Source organism: Oncorhynchus mykiss, chromosome 8 (assembly GCF_057628025.1).
Source record: "Oncorhynchus mykiss isolate SJ-2025 chromosome 8, ASM5762802v1, whole genome shotgun sequence".
Taxonomy (NCBI): Eukaryota; Metazoa; Chordata; class Actinopteri; order Salmoniformes; family Salmonidae; genus Oncorhynchus; species Oncorhynchus mykiss.
The window spans coordinates 47,925,671-47,947,619 of NC_143029.1; the positions used below are offsets into that span (position 1 = coordinate 47,925,671).

The 21,949-nt window shown below is 41.4% G+C and overlaps 1 protein-coding gene across 7 annotated transcripts in view; it reads right to left on the reverse strand.

The window, feature by feature from the left end:
* pex5lb (peroxisomal biogenesis factor 5-like b) overlaps window positions 1-20,139 on the reverse strand; it is a 151,247-nt gene extending 131,108 nt beyond the window's left edge. For 3 of the 7 annotated variants that reach the window (XM_036985508.2, XM_036985505.2, XM_090181763.1), the window contains exon 1: window positions 19,682-20,108. In XM_036985508.2, the coding sequence (XP_036841403.2) occupies window positions 19,682-19,696 (15 nt within the window). In that variant the 5' untranslated portion in view covers window positions 19,697-20,108. Of the gene's footprint in view, window positions 1-19,681 lie in introns of all 7 variants that reach the window. The other 4 variants (XM_090181762.1, XM_036985507.2, XM_090181761.1 and 1 more) reach the window with 3 other exon arrangements.
* Window positions 20,140-21,949: the final 1,810 nt, after the last annotated feature.

The window sequence follows — 21,949 nt, forward strand, 5'->3', positions numbered from 1 at the left end:
AACTGTTCAGAGGAGACTGCGTGAATCAGGCCTCCATGGACGAATTGCTGCAAAGAAACCACTACTAAAAAGAAAACAATAAGAAGAATTTATTGGTGCAAGAAACACGAGCAATGGACATTAGACTGGTTTAAATATGTATTTTGGTCTGATGAGTCCAAATTTGAGATTTTTGTCTACCATCAATTTTTTTTCTCCAACTGCCATGTCTTTGTTAGATGCCGAGTAGATAAACGGATGACCTCCGCATGTGTGGTTCCCATCATGAAGCATGGAGGAGGTATGATGGTGTGGGGGTGATTTGCAGATGACACTGTCTGTGATTTATTTAGAAGTGAAGGCACACTTAATCAGCATGGCTACCACAGCATTCTGCATCTGGTTTGCGCTTAGTGGGACTATCATTTGTTTTTCAACAGGACAATGACCCAACACACCTCCAGGCTGTGTAAGGGCTATTTAACCAAGGAGAGTGATGTAGTGCTGTATCAGATGACCTGCCCTCCACAATCCCCCGACCTCAATCCAATTGAGATGGTTTGGGATGAATTGGACCGCAGAGTGAAGGAAAAGCAGCCAACAAGTGCTCAGCATATGTGGGAACTCCTTCAAGACTGTTGGAAAAGCATTTCTCTGAAGCTGGAGACTCACATCTCCCTCACTAGCTTTAATTAAGCTCCAGCTGTCAGAGCAGTTTACAGATCACTGCATCTGTACTTAGCCTATCTGTAAACAGCCCATCCACCTACCTCATCCCCATACTGGTATTTATTTATTTAGCTCCTTTGCACCCCAGTATCTCTACCTGCACATTCATCTTCTGTCGATCTACCATTCCAGTGTTTAATTGCTATATTGTAATTACTTCGCCACCATGGCCTATTTATTTCCTTAACTTACCTCATTTGCACTCACTGTATATATACTTTTTGTTTTCTTTTGTTCTACTGTATTATTGACTGTATGTTTTGTTTATTCTTGTGTAACTCGATGTTGTTGTATGTGTCGAATTGCTATGCTTTATCTTGGCCAGGTCGCAGTTGCAAATGAGAACTTGTTCTCAACTAGCCTAACTGGTTAAATAAAGGTGAAATAAAATAAAACAAATATTTACAAAATTAAGGTGAAGCTGGTTGAGATAATCCCAGGAGTGTGCAAAGCTGTCAGCAAGGCAAAGGGTGGCTACTTTGAAGAATCTAAAATATATTTAGATTTGTTTAACACATTTTTGGTTAATACATGATTCCATGTGTTATTTCATAGCTTTGATGTCTTCACCATTATTCTACAATGTAGAAGAAAAAAAACCTTGAAAGAGTCAGTGTTTCCAAACTTTTGACTGGTACTGTATATCAACTAAATATTAATACATTCACATCCAGGCTGAATGTAATCAATGACAGAATTATAGTTTTCTATCGCCATTATATGAGCACATTCATTCATACTTATGACACAATTGAAAAGAGTCTAATAAAGGCAAGCAATTGGTTAGACTAAGCCCCCAAGTCCATAATTTGTGGAGAGAAAATACCCTATTCCACACAGCACAGTCCTACACGGACAGGCTTCTCCTAATACAGCCTCGAGAAAAGCCATTTTAGCCTCAAGCCTATTTATTGCATTCATTTCAGAACCAAGGTCAGATTTGCCCTGTCCCTGTCACACTAGCTGCTCATTAAAATCCCCACCCATGCCAAAGAAATGTCTAAAGAAATATTCAACCCTGTCTGCAGAGGGTGGCTGGTCAGAATCTTCTATGCATTTTTCTTCTCTCCCACTGGGCACACCACGTCATTTAAACGCGGAAATGTGGGTCATATCTGGTTGAGACGTTGATCAATGAGATTTCAACCTCTAAAAAGGCCAGACAAAAGTTTGTTGAATTCCCAATGCATTATCACTATGCTTTCAACCATCTAAAAGCACAACCAAAATCCAACTTAAAAACAATGTCTGATTTTTGGTTTAGTTGTCATCTAAATGTGTTATCACTGCATTTTCAACCACAACAAAGTTCAAATGGGAATAAATTGTCAGATATTTTTGTATTTACAATAACAATGCGTTTTCACTATGCTTTATCTAATAGCACTTCTAAATAACCTGGATTGCAGTTGAGATTACATTAAATGTACATAGTGCAGGTGATCAATGCTGTTCGAGATTCTGCATAGATTACTATAGCAATTGTGAAGATTTCCACAGACCTGCGACCAATGCATGTTATGTTGAGCATGCACGCATTCTATGATTACATAAGACATTTATAGCTACAGTAACCGTAACATGGCCATGGATGTGTTAAATAAATACTGTTACATTAGTTTAAGACTGGCTATTTACTGTATTACAAAAGTAATATAGAATGTGTGTTTGACGAACGCAACCGAATATTAACATTTAAAATAGATCTAATGCTTGGATAGTTTTACTACTTTTATTTTACTACATTCCTTAAGAAAATATTGTACTTTTTGCTCCATACATTTTCCTTGACACCCAAAAGTACTCGTTACATTTTGAATGCTTAGCAGGACAGGAAAATAGTCAAATTCACCCACTTACCAACCCATCATCCCTACTGCCTCTGATCTGGCGGACTCACTAGACACATGCTTTGTTTGTAAATTAAGTCTGAATGTTGGAGTGTGCCCGTGGCTTTCCGTAAATTAAAAAAAACAAGAAAATGGTGCCATCTGGTTTAAGGAATTTGAAATTATTTATACTTTTACTTTTGATAAAGTATATTTTAAACCAAATACTTTTACTCAAGTAGAATTTTACTGGGTGACTTTTACTTGTCATTTTCTATTAATATTAAAAAGGTATCTTTACTTTTACTAAAGTATGATTGTTGGGTACTTTTCCCACCACTGCCTGTCAGGCCTAGAGTCAGTGTCCCTGTCAGGCCCAACGTTATCAGCACGAGGCTGCCAGCCTTCACAGCCGTTCTAGTTTTGCTATCTCCAGTCCTAAATCAGCCCTCAGTCCACTACTCCGCCAGACTTTAGGGTCGCTGCCATACTAGGTCCACAGCTTCTGCCCTCAGTTAGTCCGAAATCCCCAGCCTCAGTCGGCAAGCAGTCAGCTCCCTCATTGCTACAAGCCCAGCTCTGCCCCTCTAGTTCTGCAGTCTCTGCCCCCTGTCCTAATGCCAGGCACCAAGTTCCCTAGTCAGCTTGTTTCTCAGTCCCCTGCCCTGTCAGACCCTGGGTTTCCTTCCCTGCTAAGCCCTCAACCCCCTGACTTGGGGGACCCACCGTTTCCTGGCCTGGGGGCCCTGCTGTCACCAGATCTGGGGGGGCCACCCACCTTCTGCACTGGACGACCCCGACCCTCACACCTGGGAGACCACCTGACTGACTCTGGGGCCCAGCCTGCTCCTGCCTCCAGATCTCTCATAGGCCTCCCTGCTCCACCATGGGAGCCATTGCCTTCCTCTGCCACATTACGTAAGCCACCTCCTTCAGCTTTGGCCAGCCTCCGGCATCTTAATCAGTGCCCACAGATGTGCCCCAGCAGTCCTGCACCAGCTGAGTTACAGGATCCTCAGCCACCCGTGGCATTCCATGGGGCGGCCCAGGACTAACTCCACATCTCTGTGCACCTCCCTCATGGGGTCAGTCCCTAAGCTCCTTACGTGCGTTGGAGCCGGCACTCTCCTGGCCCCGATGGTTTTCTAGAGCAGTGTTTCCCAACTCGTCCTCGAGCACCCCCAACATCACACATTTTTGTTTTAACTCACCTGATTCAACTCAATGAGTGCATGATGAATAGTTGACAAGTTGATTCAGGTGTGCTTGTCCGGGGCTACAACAAAAATGTGTACTGTTGGGAATATTCAAGCAGTTGGGAAACCCTGCTCTAGAGTGACACTGGCTAACAGCTGCACCTCTAGTTCAGCCAAACATAAACAAGAACGAGAAAAGCAAACATTTAAAATTATGTGATCTTTCCGAGGCCAGTGTCATTAGTGGGACTTAGCACTTAAGCCAGAGCTTGACTACGTTCATCTTCCATTAGGATGGTTAGGTTAATGTGCACAGATGCATGCTTCCGTTGCTCCAAAACCACTACATAACAATAACCTTCAGTTTGATAAAAGATGGCATTCAGTTTTCCATGACCATAAATGACAATTCAAAACGAAGATTGTTTAACACATTTATAGCATGTTAATCCTATATAATTATATTACTTTCACTTTAAGCACTGCCCAGAATACAAGCAACCTTATATACACTGCTCAAAAAAATAAAGGGAACACTAAAATAACACATCCTAGATTTGAATGAATGAAATATTCTTATTAAATACTTTTTTCTTTACATAGTTGAATGTGCTGACAACAAAATCACACAAAAATTATCAATGGAAATCAAATTTATCAACCCATGGAGGTCTGGATTTGGAGTCACACTCAAAATTAAAGTGGAAAACCACACTACAGGCTGATCCAACTTTGATGTAATGTCCTTAATTAAAAGTCTAAATGGGGCTCAGTAGTGTGTGTGGCCTCCACGTGCCTGTATGACCTCCCTACAATGCCTGGGCATGCTCCTGATGAGGTGGCGGATGGTCTCCTGAGGGATCTCCTCCCAGACCTGGACTAAAGCATCCGCCAACTCCTGGACAGTCTGTGGTGCAACAGTTGGTGGATGGAGCGAGACATGATGTCCCAGATGTGCTCAATTGGATTCAGGTCTGGGGAACGGGCGGGTCAGTCCATAGCAAGAGGAAGGCATTGATGCAGGAACTGCTGACACACTCCAGCCACATGAGGTCTAGCATTGTCTCGCATTAGGAGGAACCCAGGGCCAACCGCACCAGCATATGGTCTCACAAGGGGTCTGAGGATCTCATCTCGGTACCTAATGGCAGTCAGGCTACCTCTGGCGAGCACATGGAGGGCTGTGCGGCCCCCCAAAGAAATTCCACCCCACACCATGACTGACCCACCACCAAACCGGTCATGCTGGAGGATGTTGCAGGCAGCAGAACGTTTTCCACGGCGTCTCCAGACTCTGTCACATGTGCTCAGTGTGAACCTGATTTCATCTGTGGAGAGCACAGGGCGCCAGTGGCGAATTTGCCAATCTTGGTGTTCTCTGGCAAATGCCAAACGTCCTGCACGGTGTTGGGCTGTAAGCACGGTGTTGGGCTGTAAGCACAACCCCCACCTGTGGACGTCGGGCTCTCATACCACCGCCATGGAGTCTGTTTCTGACCGCTTTAGCAGACACATGCACATTTGTGGCCTGCTGAAGGTCATTTTGCAGGGCTCTGGCAGTGCTCCTCCTGCTCCTCCTTGCACAAAGGCGGAGGTAGCGGTCTTGCTGCTGGGTTGTTGCCCTCCTAAGGCCTCCTCCACATCTCCTGATGTACTGGCCTGTCTCCTGGTAGCGCCTCCATGCTCTGGACACAACGCTGACAGACATAGCAAACCTTGCCACAGCTCGCATTGATGTGCCATCCTGGATGAGCTGCACTACCTGAGCCACTTGTGTGGGTTGTAGACTCCGTCTCATGCTACCACTAGAGTGAAAGCACCGCCAGCATTCAAAAGTGACCAAAACATCAGCCAGGAAGCATAGGAACTGAGAAGTGGTCTGTGGTCACCACCTGCAGAAGCACTCCTTTATTGGGGGTGTCTTGCTAATTGCCAATCATTTCCACCTGTTGTCTATTCCATTTGCACAACAGCATGTGAAATGTATTGTCAATCAGTGTTGCTTCCTAAGTGGACAGTTTGATTTCACAGAAGTGTGATTGACTTGGAGTTACATTGTGTTGTTTAAGTGTTCCCTTTATTATTTGAGCAGTGTATTATTGCTCAACAGCTTTGAAAAACAGCCAACCAATAACATCAAACCTCTGAACATTTCCTTTAAGTGTTACGTTTTACTGGTTTAAAATCAGAGATTGGTCAAAGTGATTTTTCCTCAGCGCAGGTGTGAAAAGTGTTAACTTAGGCTGAACAGTCAAGTGGAACCACATTGTATTGTCACACAGTTTTAAAAGACAGACCTCTGCAAACAAATTACAGAATCCCAACGCACTTAAGAGCATGTAATTGTGGCTAGAGCATTTTCGCTGTCCATTTTCTTATTTGAGCATTTATAGACAGCAAATCATAGGGTGTTCTGGTCATATAGGTTGTTTTACTTGGAAGCTGTGTTCTACAAAATGGACAGAGACATTTAAAAGGTAGGTTCACTTTTTAAACAGTTAGGATAGAGGCAGTATGGTTTGCATGTCCCAAATTTGTGGCCTAATCAGATCTTAGTAACTTCCAATCATGGCTTTTCTATGCAATTTTAAAATTGCGAACCACGCCCCTATCACTCCTATTGTTGTTTGGTTAGGTGGTGACTAACTTTGTTAGTCAGAAAGGATCTTGTTCAAAGCACTTTTTCCTTTTAAATCAGTGCTGGATTATAGTGATATTGTCTATATGCCTCAGCAAGTACCTTAACTCTGGACACAGTGTATCATGGTGCTTTAAAATGTATTACCAACGCTAGATCACTCACTCATCACTTATCTGTATGCTATTGTGCAATGGCCCTCTCTCTCCACCAGGAGGCTAAAGCACTGGGGCATTTCTGTGTACAAAGCATTGATGGGGCAAGTCCCTTTGTATCTCTGTTCCCTACTGACTAGATCAGTCACTCAATACAGTCTTCGTTCACAGTCGCTGCTGTCCTTGTCTGTTCCTAAGTTTAGAACTGAGATAGGTTTTGTATTTTATGTATTATATTTCCCCGTTTTGCCTTCTTGCCAGGTCACCCTTGCAAAAGAGGTTTTTAACCTCAATGGATCTTACCTTGTTGAATAAAAATGTAAAATAAACATTAGCTATGGTTATTTAAACAAATCTGAATCCAGGACTTAAACACTGTCTGAAAAACCATGAATATGTCTAAAAGGTCAACCTACCCTTTAAAAGCACATGCAAGACCAAGCCAGGAACAAGGACTGGACCTCAGACTCATTGAGTCACCAATATAGCCGTTTAGCCCAAATTAAACATTTAGCACTTTGTGCCGCCCGCACCTTTCACAATTGTTTTCTCTTCAGAGGCATCACCTTGACATGGCCATTAAATTCCTATCAAAGAGCTGGGACAAATCAACCTCGAGCCATAAACCGCAGGAGGGAGGACATTTATGAGTTAAGATGGGTCTCACCATCTTTTCTCCCCCTAAAGCTCATTCTTCAGCCCACAAAACAGCCATCTTCAGCTGCTGTGTCGTGCTCTCCCTTTGCCTCTTCGGCCACCCTCTGTAAAAATGTAGTCTCAAAACACCATGATTGTGTAATGAAACCATGAAAAGTAGTGCACCTAAGCTGAGATCTGGTGTTTGGAGGGTGTTTGAATGTAAACCCAATGTAGTGCTTTAATTAATACACAGAATGTGTTTTAAAACAGAAATGAAGTATACTAAAACACGCAAAGTGGTTATTCAACCTGAATATTGGTGTTTTTAAGAGAGCATTGTGAAAACACTTTCAGGGGATTCAATGCATGTAAAACGCAGAATCAAAATACAAAAACAATGTTTCTCATACAATCAATGGTTCAGAAATGCAAATGGTATATAGCCTAAAATTTGACTGATCAGGGCCTATGGAGAATATTTTTTGTGGATTTCCACCTTTATTTCTTTCCCCTGCTTTATTTAGACAGATTGGAAACAGGAGGGGTAATAAGATAGTACATTTCTTTGGAATGTTACCCACTCAACCACACTTAGAAATTATTCTGGGGTGAATTGAAATTGACAAAGAAAACAAAATAAACCTATTTAATAAAAATGAACGCACATCGTGCAGAGCCCGTGGTCTAGCAGTAACGCACCCGGCTTAGACACTTCATCCCTCTCCCTTCTGAAGACCGGGATTAAATTCCCCGCTCCAACCCTTCAAATCGTTTCCCCTACCAATCTGTACCCCCATGTCATTTCATAACTGTCTCAAAGTGTAAAAATAACCCCAAAAATCTATCTTTTTAAATGTGTGCAAGTTATTTCAATTTGTTCATTTAATTTTACCAAAAATAAATGCATGAAAAAATCCAACTTAATATATTGCTCAAATTGTAAGTATCTTCATGAGAATAACCAAAGAGAGAGAAAACAGTGATTGAACTAATCAGCTTGCATGTCCTATCTTGCCAGGAACTCTGTTTTTAAAGGATTGAGGGTAATTCAAAATTTGTAGACTTCATGATTCTTTCACACAATGTTGTATGCATGTTTGAAGAAAGAGTATATTTATATATTAGTATTAAGCTTGTTGTGCGATGAGGTGTACTGGATAATGATGAATGGATACCAAAACAGTCAGGCAAATTGCAGTTCAATAAGGACAGCACCCATTCATGATTGTCAACGGAAGAGGCAAGTGCAGAATCCTCAAATCTTGAATTTCTACCTCCAGTTACTGCTGGTGGTTTGAACACTGTGCTTGACAATACCAGCTAAAATGACAAATTATCAAATACATAAAACATTAAGACACTTCAGAAAAAGGGATCTAATTCTGTACTAAATGGAACTCGAAACACAAAAAAGGCATTTAAAATTGTTTCTGTTAGTGCTTCCAGTCCCTGGCAAGGTGTTGCACAAAACTTGATTTAGTAGTGTTACAAGAAACCATTTAATGTTTCAAAACATCTCAGGATGATGAGTTTCAAAACTCTAGCATAGTTAAGGTTTCGTCTCCTTCCAAGTTGTTTCTCTTACGAAGCACTTCATTTTAACAGCGCACTCTATACATCACCAACCCTCGAAGGCCCGAATTTGACATTGACGGAAATGGACAAGTACGCAGCCAATGCTTCTTCCATTAGAGATGACAGAGAGACAGACTTCTATGTGTATATAATAGCTATCGGTCAGACCTACATGACATATAGCCAGCCATGTGTGTAGGGTTGCAAAGGGTCGGAAAATTTCCGGGAAATTTTCCATGGGAAGTTAAGCCCTGGAATTTTGCTTAAATTCATTTAAAAAAAGTTAGCTTATAACAGTGAACCTTTTTTTGTGGGATACACATTAGGCAATTCTAGGTCTTGTGGCATATTTGGGTTAAACTATCCACAATTCAATGGAACTGCAACTATCTGCATGCACAGTGCATTCTTCCATCACATGTACAGCTGATTCTCAAGATCTTTCACACTAATGAGAAGCTATTGATCCCACACTACTACACTTTCTGAGCCAAGGACAACATGCTTTCTGGTAAGTTTTGATTACAACACTGGGTGGGGTATTGTAATCGAATAAAAGTCCCTCTATTTCTATTTGAGGTGAAAATGATGAATCAGACACCTTATCGATAGCAACAGCTCATGGTCATCCTGGAATCAGAAATTATTTGACTCAATGGAGGAACGTAGTCAGAGAAATGCTGATGAATGTCTTGCTTGAGCTGTGCATGCAACTGGTTCACCAACTGGCTCACAGGGAATGTGTATTGGAGGAGATTTCTGAATGTTCTTACCCCTCCAACCAGACATGCTTTATCTATTGATTTGCTGGATGCAGAGTTCAAGTGAAGGTCAAGCAAATCATAGAGAAAGCACAAAAGGACCAACTGACATGTAAGTGATTCTCTCGTTAACACAGGTGTGAGCGTTGACGAAGACAAGGCTAGAGATCACTCTGTCATGCTGATTGAGTTTGAATAACAGACTGGAAGCTTCAAAAGGAGGGTGGTGCTTGGAATCATTGTTCTTCCTCTGTCAACCATGGTTACCTGCAAGGAAACACGTGCCGTCATCATTGCTTTGCACAAAAAGGGCTTCACAGGCAAGGATATTGCTGCCAGTAAGATTGCACCTAAATCAACCATTTATAAGATCATCAAGAACTTCAAGGAGAGCAGTTCAATTGTTGTGAAGAAGGCTTCAGGGCGCCCAAGAAAGTCCAGCAAGCACCAGGACCGACTCCTAAAGTTGATTCAGCTGCAGGATCGGGGCACCACCAGTACAGAGCTTGCTCAGGAGGGGCAGCAGGCAGGTGTGAGTGCATCTGCACGCACAGTGAGGCGAATACTTTGAGGATGGCCTGGTGTCAAGAAGGGCAGCAAAGAAGCCACTTCTCTCCAGGAAAAACATCAGGGACAGACTGACACTCTTCAAAAGGTACAGGGATTGGACTCCTGAGGACTGGGGTAAAGTCATTTTCTCTGAATCCCCTTTCCGATTGTTTGGGGCATTCGGAAAAAAGCTTGTCCGGAGAAGACAAGGTGAGCGCTACCATCAGTCCTGTGTCATGCCAACAGTAAAGCATCCTGAGACCATTCATGTGTGGGGTTGCTTCTCAGCCAAGGGGAGTGGGCTCACTCACCATTTTACCTAAGAACACAGCCATGAATAAAGAATGGTACCAACACATCCTCCGAGAGCAACTTCTCCCGACCATCCAGGAACGGTTTGGTGACAAACAATGCCTTTTCCAGCATGATGGAGCACCTTGCCATAAGGCAAAAGTGATAACTAAGTGGCTCGGGGAACAAAACGTCAATATTTTGGGTTCATGGCCAGGAAACTCCCCAGACCTTAATCCCACTGAGAACTTGTGGTCAACCCTCAAGAGGCAGGTGGACAAACAAAAAAACACAAATTCTGACAAACTCCAAGCATTGATTATGCAAGAAGGGGCTGCCGTCAGTCAGGATGTGGCCCAGAAGTTAATTGACAGCATGCCAGGGCGGATTGCAGAGGTATTGAAAAAGAAGGGTCAACACTGCAAATATTGACTCTTTGCATCAACTTCATGTAATTGTCAATAAAAGCCTTTTGACACTTATGAAATGCTTGTAATTATACTTCAGTATTCCATAGTAACATCAGACAAAAATATCTAAAGACACTGAAGCAGCAAACGTTGTGGAAATTAATATTTGTGTCATTCTCAACTTTTGGCCATGACTGTACAAGAGGGCCAAGCAGCAATCTACCTCACCAAACAAAGTGAGAAGAATCAGTGCACCACATTGAAGCTGCCCAGCAACACCCGTTGGGGTGGTGTTGTCATAATGTTTGATAGTCTCCTGGAGGGGAAGGTGTCTCTGGCCATATCACAGTCTGCCGATATGAACAGCCCCATCAAGAGGATCTTCCTGGATGACGTATTTTGGGAGAGAGTGGTAAGCAGCCTGAAACCTATAGCAGTAGCCATTGCACAGATTGAGGGAGACAATGCCATCCTGTCTGATGTTCAGACTCTGCTTGCAGATGTAAGAGAAGAAATTCGTACTGCCCTGCCCACTTCACTGTTGCTCCAAGCAGAGGAAACTGCAGTTCTGAAATACAACAAAAAGCATGAAGACTTCTGCCTGAAGCCCATACACACCTCAGCGTACATGTTGGATCCCAAGTATGCTGGCAAGGGCATCCTGTCTGGTGCAGAGATCAACAAGGCCTATGGTGTCATCACTACCGTGTCTCGCCACCTTGGCCTGGGTGAGGGCAAGGTTCTTGGCAGTCTGGCGAAGTACACTTCCAAGTAAGGGCTTTGAGATGGAGATGCAATATGTCAGTCGTGCCAACATATCTCATCAGCCACCTGGTGGAAGGGACTTTGTGGATCTTAGGCTCTTTCCCCTCTTGCCTCCATCATCCTCCAAATCCCACCAACATCAGCCATTTTAGAGTGCAACTGGTCCTTGTTTGGAAACACACCAGCTGACCAACACAAGGGTTGAAAAATTGGTGGCCCTCTGGGCAAATGTGAGGCTTTTTGAGCCTGGCAACGAACCATCCTCAACAAGGCTGGAAAGTGACAGTGAAGATGAGGCCTCAGAGTCTGATGTTCAAGACGTGGACATTGAGGAGGTCCAGGGAGAAGAAGACATGGAAGCCTGACAGGAAGACAACCAAAGCTTTAGTTTCTAGAGTATAATTTTACAGATGTATGTTGAAAACATTTTTAGGAGATGGAATGGATCATTCAATATTCCCTTTTGTGTTCAGTGAAATCATCCCATGATATGGTAAATATATCCAGTGCAAAAAACATGGTATTAATATGTTTCTGTTAATTCCCACAGACAATTTCCACCTCTGAATATTCCCCAAAATGTGCAACCTTACATGTGAGGTAAAGGAATAGATCAATCTAGGGGGACTGAACAGGGAATCATGCACAGACAGGTTATAGTATAGAGAAGAAACAAATAGCCTACATGCCTGCCCTGGGTCACAACACCAATACACGTGCATGTAAGAAGCGAAAAGGTCTCCATTTTCACCATGATCAGAAATTAAATACTTGTGAGGATCAGTAATAAGGACCAGAATTATAGATTCTCATTGTTCCAACTTTGTTCTAACTTTCCATTACTGTGTACAGAATAGCTCTAGTAGCACTTGTGAAAGTTGTGTTGTGCAGATAATGCACCACCAATATTTAGGGCAGGGTTACTCAAAGCCGAGCTTTGCAAATTAATTACTTAAATATCATACAATGTGATTTTCTGGAATTTTGTTTTAGATTCCGTCTCTCACAGTTGAAGTGTACCTATGATAGAAATTACAGACCTCTACATGCTTTGCAATTAGGAAAACCTGCAAAATCGTCAGTGTATCAAATACTTGTTTTCCCACTGTATATACATTTTTGTAATAATGACAATTGCAACAATACTGAATGAGCAATGAACACTTTTAACTTAATATAATACATATTATGGGCTTTTGGATGGGTGTTCTTAAGGTGATTCCACAGGTTGGTGGTATTTTTTGATTTAGCCGTTGCTGACCCCATGCTTACATCTTTATCACAAATAAGACACCTTGCTTTCCCTGGTGCCAATTCCATGTAATAGTCCCACACTGGTGCTCTGCTTTTCTCTGCCATCTGTAAAACACACACACAGCTCTGAAGTGACAATGATACTGAAGAGTCTGCTTAGGAGACAAATACTCTCAACTGTTTGAATAAAAATAGAGCTTAAATTACCTGTGATGAATGTTGAAAACAAAAACTGTAATTTCTATATGCAGGAAATCCTATTTTAATAATGGACTACCAAAGTGCTAGTCATAATTCCCATGACACCTTCTAGCAAAATCTGAAAAGCGGTTCCTTCATTAATTTATTCCATAGGATATTTTTAGATTCACTTAAAATAAGGTCTGTGTTTCGTGTAGGATTACACCACCTTGCCAATTTTATAACTGTGTAGATATCCATAGGACAAGGTAACTCTGATCAATATTGGCTAAATATAAGCGAAGATTTAAAAAAATTGTAGTGGATTTATGAAAATATTTTGACAAACGTTACCTTATCCTAGTGAGATTTACACGGGTATCAAAACGCCAAGGTGGTTTAAGTTTGCCAACATCACCCACGACAGAGAAGGGCAATGAAATCCATTATCTTGGCGTTGTCTCGCTGAAATTTTCTTAATCTTTCAAATGACTCCTTGAGCCACACAGCAGACGTTGTGGGCTAGGTTAAGAATGCTGTGTTGCATGTGTAGCGCTACATTTTACGTGGTGTCATTGTCATGTGCCTACATTATATAGGTATGCACGTCAGCTTTGACATCGGTTTTGCACATCGGCGTTAAACTAGACATACATCGGCCGATTTCCGATAAGTTGACCAATATATCGTGCATCCCTAATCATGACATCACAATCTGATTATTTATTACCAATGATCAGAAAGCTTCTATTTGCATATGGATCCTCCTACTTTGAAGGGGTAAAGTCTACACCCCTCAAACTCAACTCTGGACCTCGAAGATAGTTCCACTGCATTTTTCCATTGTTCCGCTCTAATCAGGAACTGGTTTAAACCAGGGACGCCAGCTGTGTGCAATTAATTATCAGGTAGAATAGAAAACCAGCAAGCTCAGGACCTCGTATGGTAAGATTTGAGTACTCCTGGTCTAGACGATCCTATCCACCAATCAGGGCTGTGTATGTAAATATTTACAGTTGCATCAATACGCCCACACGATCAGACTGGGCATTTTAAATGGCAAAAGGACGCTCAGGGATATAAATAAGAAAAAATATATTTGGAGTTATTTTCATGAACAGTGACGATTTAAAAAATTTAATGTAAAAAAAAAAAGACTGCATGGGGTATTGTAAGTATTGTACAGATTGTCCACTTATCTGACTTCAAGGTTCTCACTGTCTCGTCTCAGTATTCAGGTGTATTTGCCCCTCCACCCTGACATCAGTATACTGTGCATTGAGTACTCATGTTCGTGAGATAAAACTTGATGCCTGCCAAATAGTGTCCCGTCATCATTTTTGCATGAGCTTGGTTTGAGGAGCATTGCAATATAGGAGGCTAGCATATGATGTATAGTGACAAAAAATGCACTTCCTTGGAATCTTCCAACAGACATGAATCAAATGCTGCAAACCTATCATGTTTGCCAACTTTTTCATCATATTCAGTCAGGGATCGTTACTCAAGATAATTCTTATCTAGTTTAAGTCTTTGCCTTGGCAAAATGCTTTTAAAAGATTAGAGCGCATAGTGCACAAAAAGGGATCTAAAAAGGCTTAAAGTGAAGTATCTGTAGCGCTAAATGTAGCGCTACACTTGCAACACAGCATTCTTAACCTAGCCCACAACGTCTGCTGTGTGGATCGAGCAGTCATTTGAAAGAATAAGAACTAGTTTCCATTGGCCATCCTTGAGATGTTTCTACAACTTCAATGGACTCCATCTGTGATAAATTAAATTGATTGGACATGATTTGGAAAGACACACACCTCTCTATATAAAGTCCCACAGTTGACAGTGCATGTCAGAGCAAAAACTAAGCCATGAGGTGGAAGGAATTGTCCGTAGAGCTCCTAGACAAGATTGTGTCCAGGCACAGCAGCATTGAAGGTCCCCAAGAACACAGTGGCCTCCGTTCTTCAATGGAAGAAAACTGGAACCACCAAGACTTCCTAGAGCTGGCCAAACTGAGCAATCAGGGGAGAAGGGAGGTGACCAAGAACACGATGGTCACTGGCACCGCTTCAAAGTTCCTCTGTGGAGAGGGGAGAACCTTCCAGAAGGACAACCATCTCTGCAGCCCACCACCAATCAGGTATTTATGGTAGAGTGGCCAGATGGAAGCCACCCCTCAGTAAAAGGCACGACAGCCCACTTGGAGTGTGCCAACAGGCACCTAAAAACATGAGGAAAAATTATCTTTGGTCTGATGAAACCAAGATTGAACTCTTTGGCCTGAATGCAAAGTGACACGTCTGGAGGAAGCATGGTGGTGGCTGCACCATGCTGTGGGGATGTTTTTCAGAGGGAGAGACTGGGAGACTAGTCAGGCTCGAGGGAGAGATGAACGGAGAGATCCTTGATGAAAACCTGCTCCAGAGGAGCTCAGGACCTCAGACTAGGGTGAAGGTTCACCTTCCAACAGGACAACGACCCTCAGCACACAGCCACGACAATGCAGGAGTATTTGTACTTATTATGGATCCCCATTAGCTGCTGCTTTAGGAAGAGCAGCTCTTCCTGGGGTCCAGCAAAATTAAGGCAGTTTATACATTTTAAAACATTACAATATATTCACAGAATTCAGAACACACTGTGTGCCCTCAAGCCCCTACCACATATATACAGTACTAAATCCATGTCTATGTACAGTGTGTATGTTATCATTTGTCTGTGCCAATGTTTGTGTTGCTTCACAGTCCCCGCTGTTCCATAAGGTGTTTTTTAAATCTAATTTTACTGCTTGCATCAGTTACTTGATGTGGAATAGAGTTCCATGTAGTCATGGCTCTATGTAGTACTGCACACCTCGGTCTATTCTAGAGGTTGACCGATTAATCGGAATGTCCGACAAATTAGAGCCGATTTTCATAATCTGCATTTTTGGACATCGATTGTGGACGATTTATTTTTTACCTTTATTTAACTAGGCAAGTCAGTTAAGAACACATTCTTATTTTCAATGACAGCCTACGAATGGTGGGTTAACTGCCTTGTTCAGGGGCAGAACGACAGATTTTTACCTTGTCAGCTCAGGGATTCGATCTTGCAACCTTCTGGTTCCTAGTCCAACGCTCTAACCGATAGGCTACCTGCCGCTTCTCTGGAGTGATGAATCACGCTTTACTAGTCCAACACTCTAACCACCTGCCTTACATTGCACTCCACGAGGAGCCTGTGTGGCAGGATGACTACCTGTTACGCGAGTGCAGCAAGAAGCCAAGGTAAGTTGCTAGCTAGCATTAAACTTATCTTATCAAAAACAATCAACCTTAACATAATCACTAGTTAAACTAGTAAATATCATCATCAGTAAATATGAGCTGCATATAATACTTTGCCAAACGGGTGATGATTTAACAAGCGCATTCGCAAAAAAAAGCACTGTCGTTGCACCAATGTGTACCTAACCATAAACATCAATGCCTTTCTTTAAAATCAATACACAAGTATATATTTTTAAACCTGCATATTTAGTTAATATTGCCTGCTAACATGACTTTTAACAAGAGAAATTGTGTCACCTCTCTTGCGTTCCGTGCAAGCAGAGTCGGGGTATATGCAGCAGTTTGGGCCGCCTGGCACGTTGCGAACTGTGTGAAGGCCATTTATTCCTAACAAAGACCGTAATTAATTTGCCTGAATTGTACATTATTATAACATAACATTGAAAGGTTGTACAATGTAACAGCAATATTATGCCACCCGTTAGATAAAATACGGAACGGTTCCGTATTTAACTGAAAGAATAAAACATTTGTTTTCTAAATTATGGTTTCCGGATCCGACCACATTAATGACCTAAGGCTCGCATTTCTGTGTGTTATTATGTTAAAATTAAATCTATGATTTGATAGAGCATTCTGACTGAGCGGTGGTAGGCAGCAGCAGGCTTCATTCAGTAAGCATTCATTCAAACAGCACTTTTGTGCGTTTGCCAGCAGCTCTTCGTTGTGCTTCAAGCATTGAAGTGTTTATGACTTCAAGCCTATCAACTCCCGAGATTAGGCTGGTGTAACTGATGTGAAATGGCTAGCTAGCCAGAGGGCTGCGCACTAATAGCATTTCAATCGGTGATGGCACTCGCTCTGAGACCTTGAATTAGTTGTTCCCCTTTCTCTGCAAGGGCCGCGGCATTTGTGGAGCAAAGGATAATGATGCTTCGAGGCTGGCTGTTTTCGATGTGTTCCTGGTTCGAGCCCAGGTAGGGGCGAGGAGAGGGACAGAAGCTATACGGTTACACTGGCAATACTAAAGTGCCTATAAAAACATCCAATAGTCAAAGGTATATGAAATACAAATGGTATAGAGAGAAATAGTCCTATAATAACTACAGCCTAAAACTTCTTACCTGGGAATATTGAAGACTGATGTTAAAAGGAACCACCAGCTTTCATATGTTCTCATGTTCTGAGCAAGGAACTTAAACGTTAGCTTTCTAACATGGCACATATTGCACTTTTACTTTCTTCTCCAACACTTTGTTTTTGCATTATTTAAACCAAATTGAACATGTTTCATTATTTATTTGAGGCTAAATTGATTTTATCAAATCAAAGACAATTATAATAACAGACAGAAATACGAACCTTAGGTTATTAATATGGTAAAATCCGGAAACGATAATTTCGAAAACAAAACGTTTATTCTTTCAGTGAAATACATAACCGTTCCCTATTTTATCTAACAGGTGGCATCCATAAGTCTAAATAGTGCTGTTGCATTGCACAACATTCAATGTCATGTCATAATTGCGTAGAATTCTGGCAAATTAGTTCGCAACGAGCCAGGCGACCCAAACTGCTGCATATACCCTGACTCTGCGTGCAATGAGAGCAAGAGAAGTTACACAATTTTCCTAGTTTAATATTGCCTGCTAACCTGAATTTCTTTTAACTAAATATGCAGGTTTAAAAATATACACTTGGGTATTGATTTTAATTAAGGCGTTGATGTTCATGGTTAAGTACACTTTGGTGCAACGACAGTGCTTTTTTCGCGAATGTGCTTGTTAAATCACCCGTTTGGCGAAGTAGGCTATGATTCAATGATAAATTAACAGGCACCGCATTGATTAAATGCAACGCAGGACAAGCTAGATAAACTAGTAATATCAATAATATCAACCATGTGTAGTTAACTGGTGATTATGTTAAGATTGTTTTTTTATAAGATACGTTTAATGCTAGCTAGCACCTTACCTTAGCTCTTTGCTGCACTCGCATAACAGGTAGTCAGCCTGCCACGCAGTCTCCTTGTGGAGTGCAATGTAATCGGCCATGATCGGTGTCCAAAAATGCTGATTACCGATTGTTATGAAAACTTGAAAATTGACCCTAATTAATTGGCCATTTCGATTAATCAGTCGACCTCTACTCCCCATCCAACCTGACAGCGTTTGAGAGGATCTGCAGAAAATAATGGTGGAAACTCCCCAAATACAGGTGTACCAAGCTTGTAGCATCATAACCAAGAAAACTCAAGACTGTAATCGCTACCAAAGGTGCTTCAACAAAGTACTGAGTAAAGGGTCTGAATACTTATGTAAATGTGATATTTCCGTTTTGTATTTTTATAAATTAGTAAACATTTCTAAAAACCAGTTTTTGCTTTGCTTTGCTTTGTAGTTATGGGGTAGTGTGTAGATTGAGGGGGGATTTTTTTTAAATCCATTTTAGAATAAGGCTGTAACATAACAAAATGTGGAAAAAGTCAAGGGGTCTGAATACTTCCCAAATGCACTGTAAGAGGGAGTGCTAAAATGTGCTTTCAGCAGGCACAGTCATGATACCTTAGATGTTGATAAGTGGTCCACTAATAGAAACCAAATAACGACTCACTCTCAATAAAGAAAACAGCAAGATAAACTGAAGTTTAAATCATTAAAAGATACATTGGTCTCACTCATTGAAGTAAAGGTTGTGGGCATTCCCTGGCTGGTACGTATAGACGGTGTACAAAACATGAACACCTTCCTAATAATTGAGTTTGCAGCCCCTTTGCCCTCAGGACAGCCTAAATTGGTCAGGCATGGACTCTACAAAGTGTCAAGACTTCCACAGGGATGCTGGCCCATGTTAACTCCAAAGCTTCCCATAGTTGTGTCAAATTGTATTAATGTCCTTTGGGTGGTGAACTATTCTTGATACACAAGAGAAACGGTTGAGCATGAAAAATCCAGCAGCGTTGCAGTTCTTGACTCACTTAAACCAATGCGCCTGGCACCTACTGCCATACCCCGTTCAAAGACAAATCTTGTCTTGCCCATTCAACCTCTGAATGGCACACATACACAATCCATTTCTCAATTGTCTCAAGGGTTAAACCCCCTTTATCAGGTCTCCTCCCCTTCATCTACACTGATCGAAATGGATTTAACAAGTGACATCAATAAGGGATCATAGCTTTCACCTGGTCAGTCTCATGGAAAGAGCAGATGTTCCTAATGTTTAGTACACTCAGTGTGTTACATGTTATTACTCTTGCAAAAACTACTTAATGTCTATCGTCATTCATCTTATGTCCGCACAATTTTTTTTATAGTAATTCATTTTACTTCCATAAAATGTCCTCAAGCAGTCTGTGGGCTATAGAATCACAGTTTTTTTACTAGGTTATGTAGCCTACACGTGCCATTATGGCGTGAAAAACTGGCTTTTGGAGGACTGCTTTTCAAATCGTAAGCTTACCTGCACCTGGTACATAATTCAGTCAAACAGGAGGATTGTTGAAGTCGAATAGGCTAGTTCAGCACTTGGTTGCTGAACCTTTTCACCACAGAAGGCTTTGACAGGCTGTCCCTTGCTCATGGAGTTCACTGAACACGGAGTTGACGCTGTTTTCGTATCCTGCTAGCTGCTACCCCATCGGCGAAGAGAGGTCCCGGACCATTAGTCAACGATCGGCGTTTCTCAAACCAGCCAAATTACTCACAAACTAACGTATTGATTCGGCAATGAGCCCGGGTCATGTTTCCAATATTTACACAATTGTAAATAGTATTAGTTTCAAAATTGCAGCAGCATTGCGCTCGGGGCTATATTTTTTAGTAGGATAGAATGAATGGAGCTTCGGTTGTCCCAACCCCTGAAGAGACAGCGCACTCTCGCTCTATGCGACTCGTCCGCTGACGTGCCCTCCGGAAATGAACGAGAATACAGCCCGAGTCAACGTGAGATGTCGTTAACCCGACATGGTCTTTTGAGAAGACGCGGCAACATGAATATTTTATGACATTTCATAACAAGTACTTGCACACAGTTGTGTTTTTACCCCCCCCCCCCCCCCCCCCCCCCCCCCCCAAAATGATATTCTACTATTTTGCACTGCAGACTGACACGTGTTATGAAGGTTATAAGAGCCTAAAAGCCAGCAAGATTCCCATGTCATCCATTTGTGCTTTTCAAAGAAATGGAGAAACAGAGCAGAATCTATGTAATTTTCCACTAGTCTACCAGAAGTGATAAAGAGTTAGGTTTGAGTGAAATCCCTTTCTAAGAATCATAAGTCAACCTCTCAACTGAGGCAGCCTAATCAATTTAGTCCTTGTCGGCAGTAGCTGAGACGTAATTTAGCCAAAACATGCAACCGTGGAGTGCAGGCAAGCTAGTGATGGGCGTTTCGGCTCTTTTCAGTGAGCCGGCTCGTTCGGCTCAGCTCACCAAAAAGAGCCGGCTCTTTTGGTTCCCAAACGGCTCTTTAAAAAGATGTTTTGTATTTTTTCAAGTCAAACAGTTTGCGATAGTTTGACTATGATTGGTGTTAAAACAATTCTAATTAAATTATTAAATGAAATCATACTCTAACTTAAGCACAATGTATTTAAAAATGCATTGGTTTGTTATGAAAAAGGATGCTATTAAACATTTGCATGTGAGCTGAGCTTGTGGAAGAACAAGGCCTCTGTCTACCGACAGCTTACTAAAGTCATGACAGGGAGACTCTGCATAGTGGCCTCATCCGTTCCTTCTCAAAAACAGGACAAATAATTACTGAGAGAAGAAACCGCATCAGCCCTTCGAAAGTGAGGCAGCTTGCATTTCTGAATGCAAATCGCTCATAAAAGCAACATATGGTCAGCATTGCTGTGTGCTGCTGGTTATAACATGGCAATAAAGAAGAGACAGAAAAGAGGGACCAGTTTAATGTTTTAAGTGGGATGCTGCAGTTTTGCACATTATTATTTATTTTTCTTTGATATGGTGCAATATTCTATTATTATGTTGTTCAGATTGTATTCATTTTGAATTGTTACATTTATATGCACTTTGTTTATAAACATTGAAAAAGTTATACTTTAAATGTACATGTGTAATAGCATCCTGCTTTTTTACATTCATTTCAATTTGTGGGATGCTGTTATTTTGCAAAAAAAAATATTTTTTTGATATGGTGCAATATTCTATTATGCTGTTCAGATTGTATTTGTTTTGAATGGTTAGATTTATATGCACATTGTTTATATACATTAAAAAGTTATACTGTAAATGCAAATGTTTAATAGCATCCTTTTTCAAAACAAACCAATGCATTTTTAAATACATTGTGCTTAAGGTAGAGTATGATTTAATTTAATAATTTCATTAGAATTGTTTTAACACCAATCATAGTCAAACTATCGCAAACTGTTTGACTTGAAAAAATACAAAACATATTTTTTTTAAAAGCCGTTTGGGAACCAAAAGAGCCGGCTCTTTTTGGTGAGCTAAGCCGAACGAGCCGGCTCACTGAAAATAGGCGGAATGCCCATCACTACAGGCAACCTTGTACCAATTTGCTCAGACAAGAATAGGAAACAGTCTGATTAAGTCCATTGAACTGAGAAATTGACTTTCCCTATCCCATAATTATTTACTGTATAAGATCTACTTGTGCAGTGGCAAGAGAATATCAGGCATCCCAATGAAAACTGATGTGGAATGAATGAAATGTGCTCTCTGTATTTTGCATAACATGTT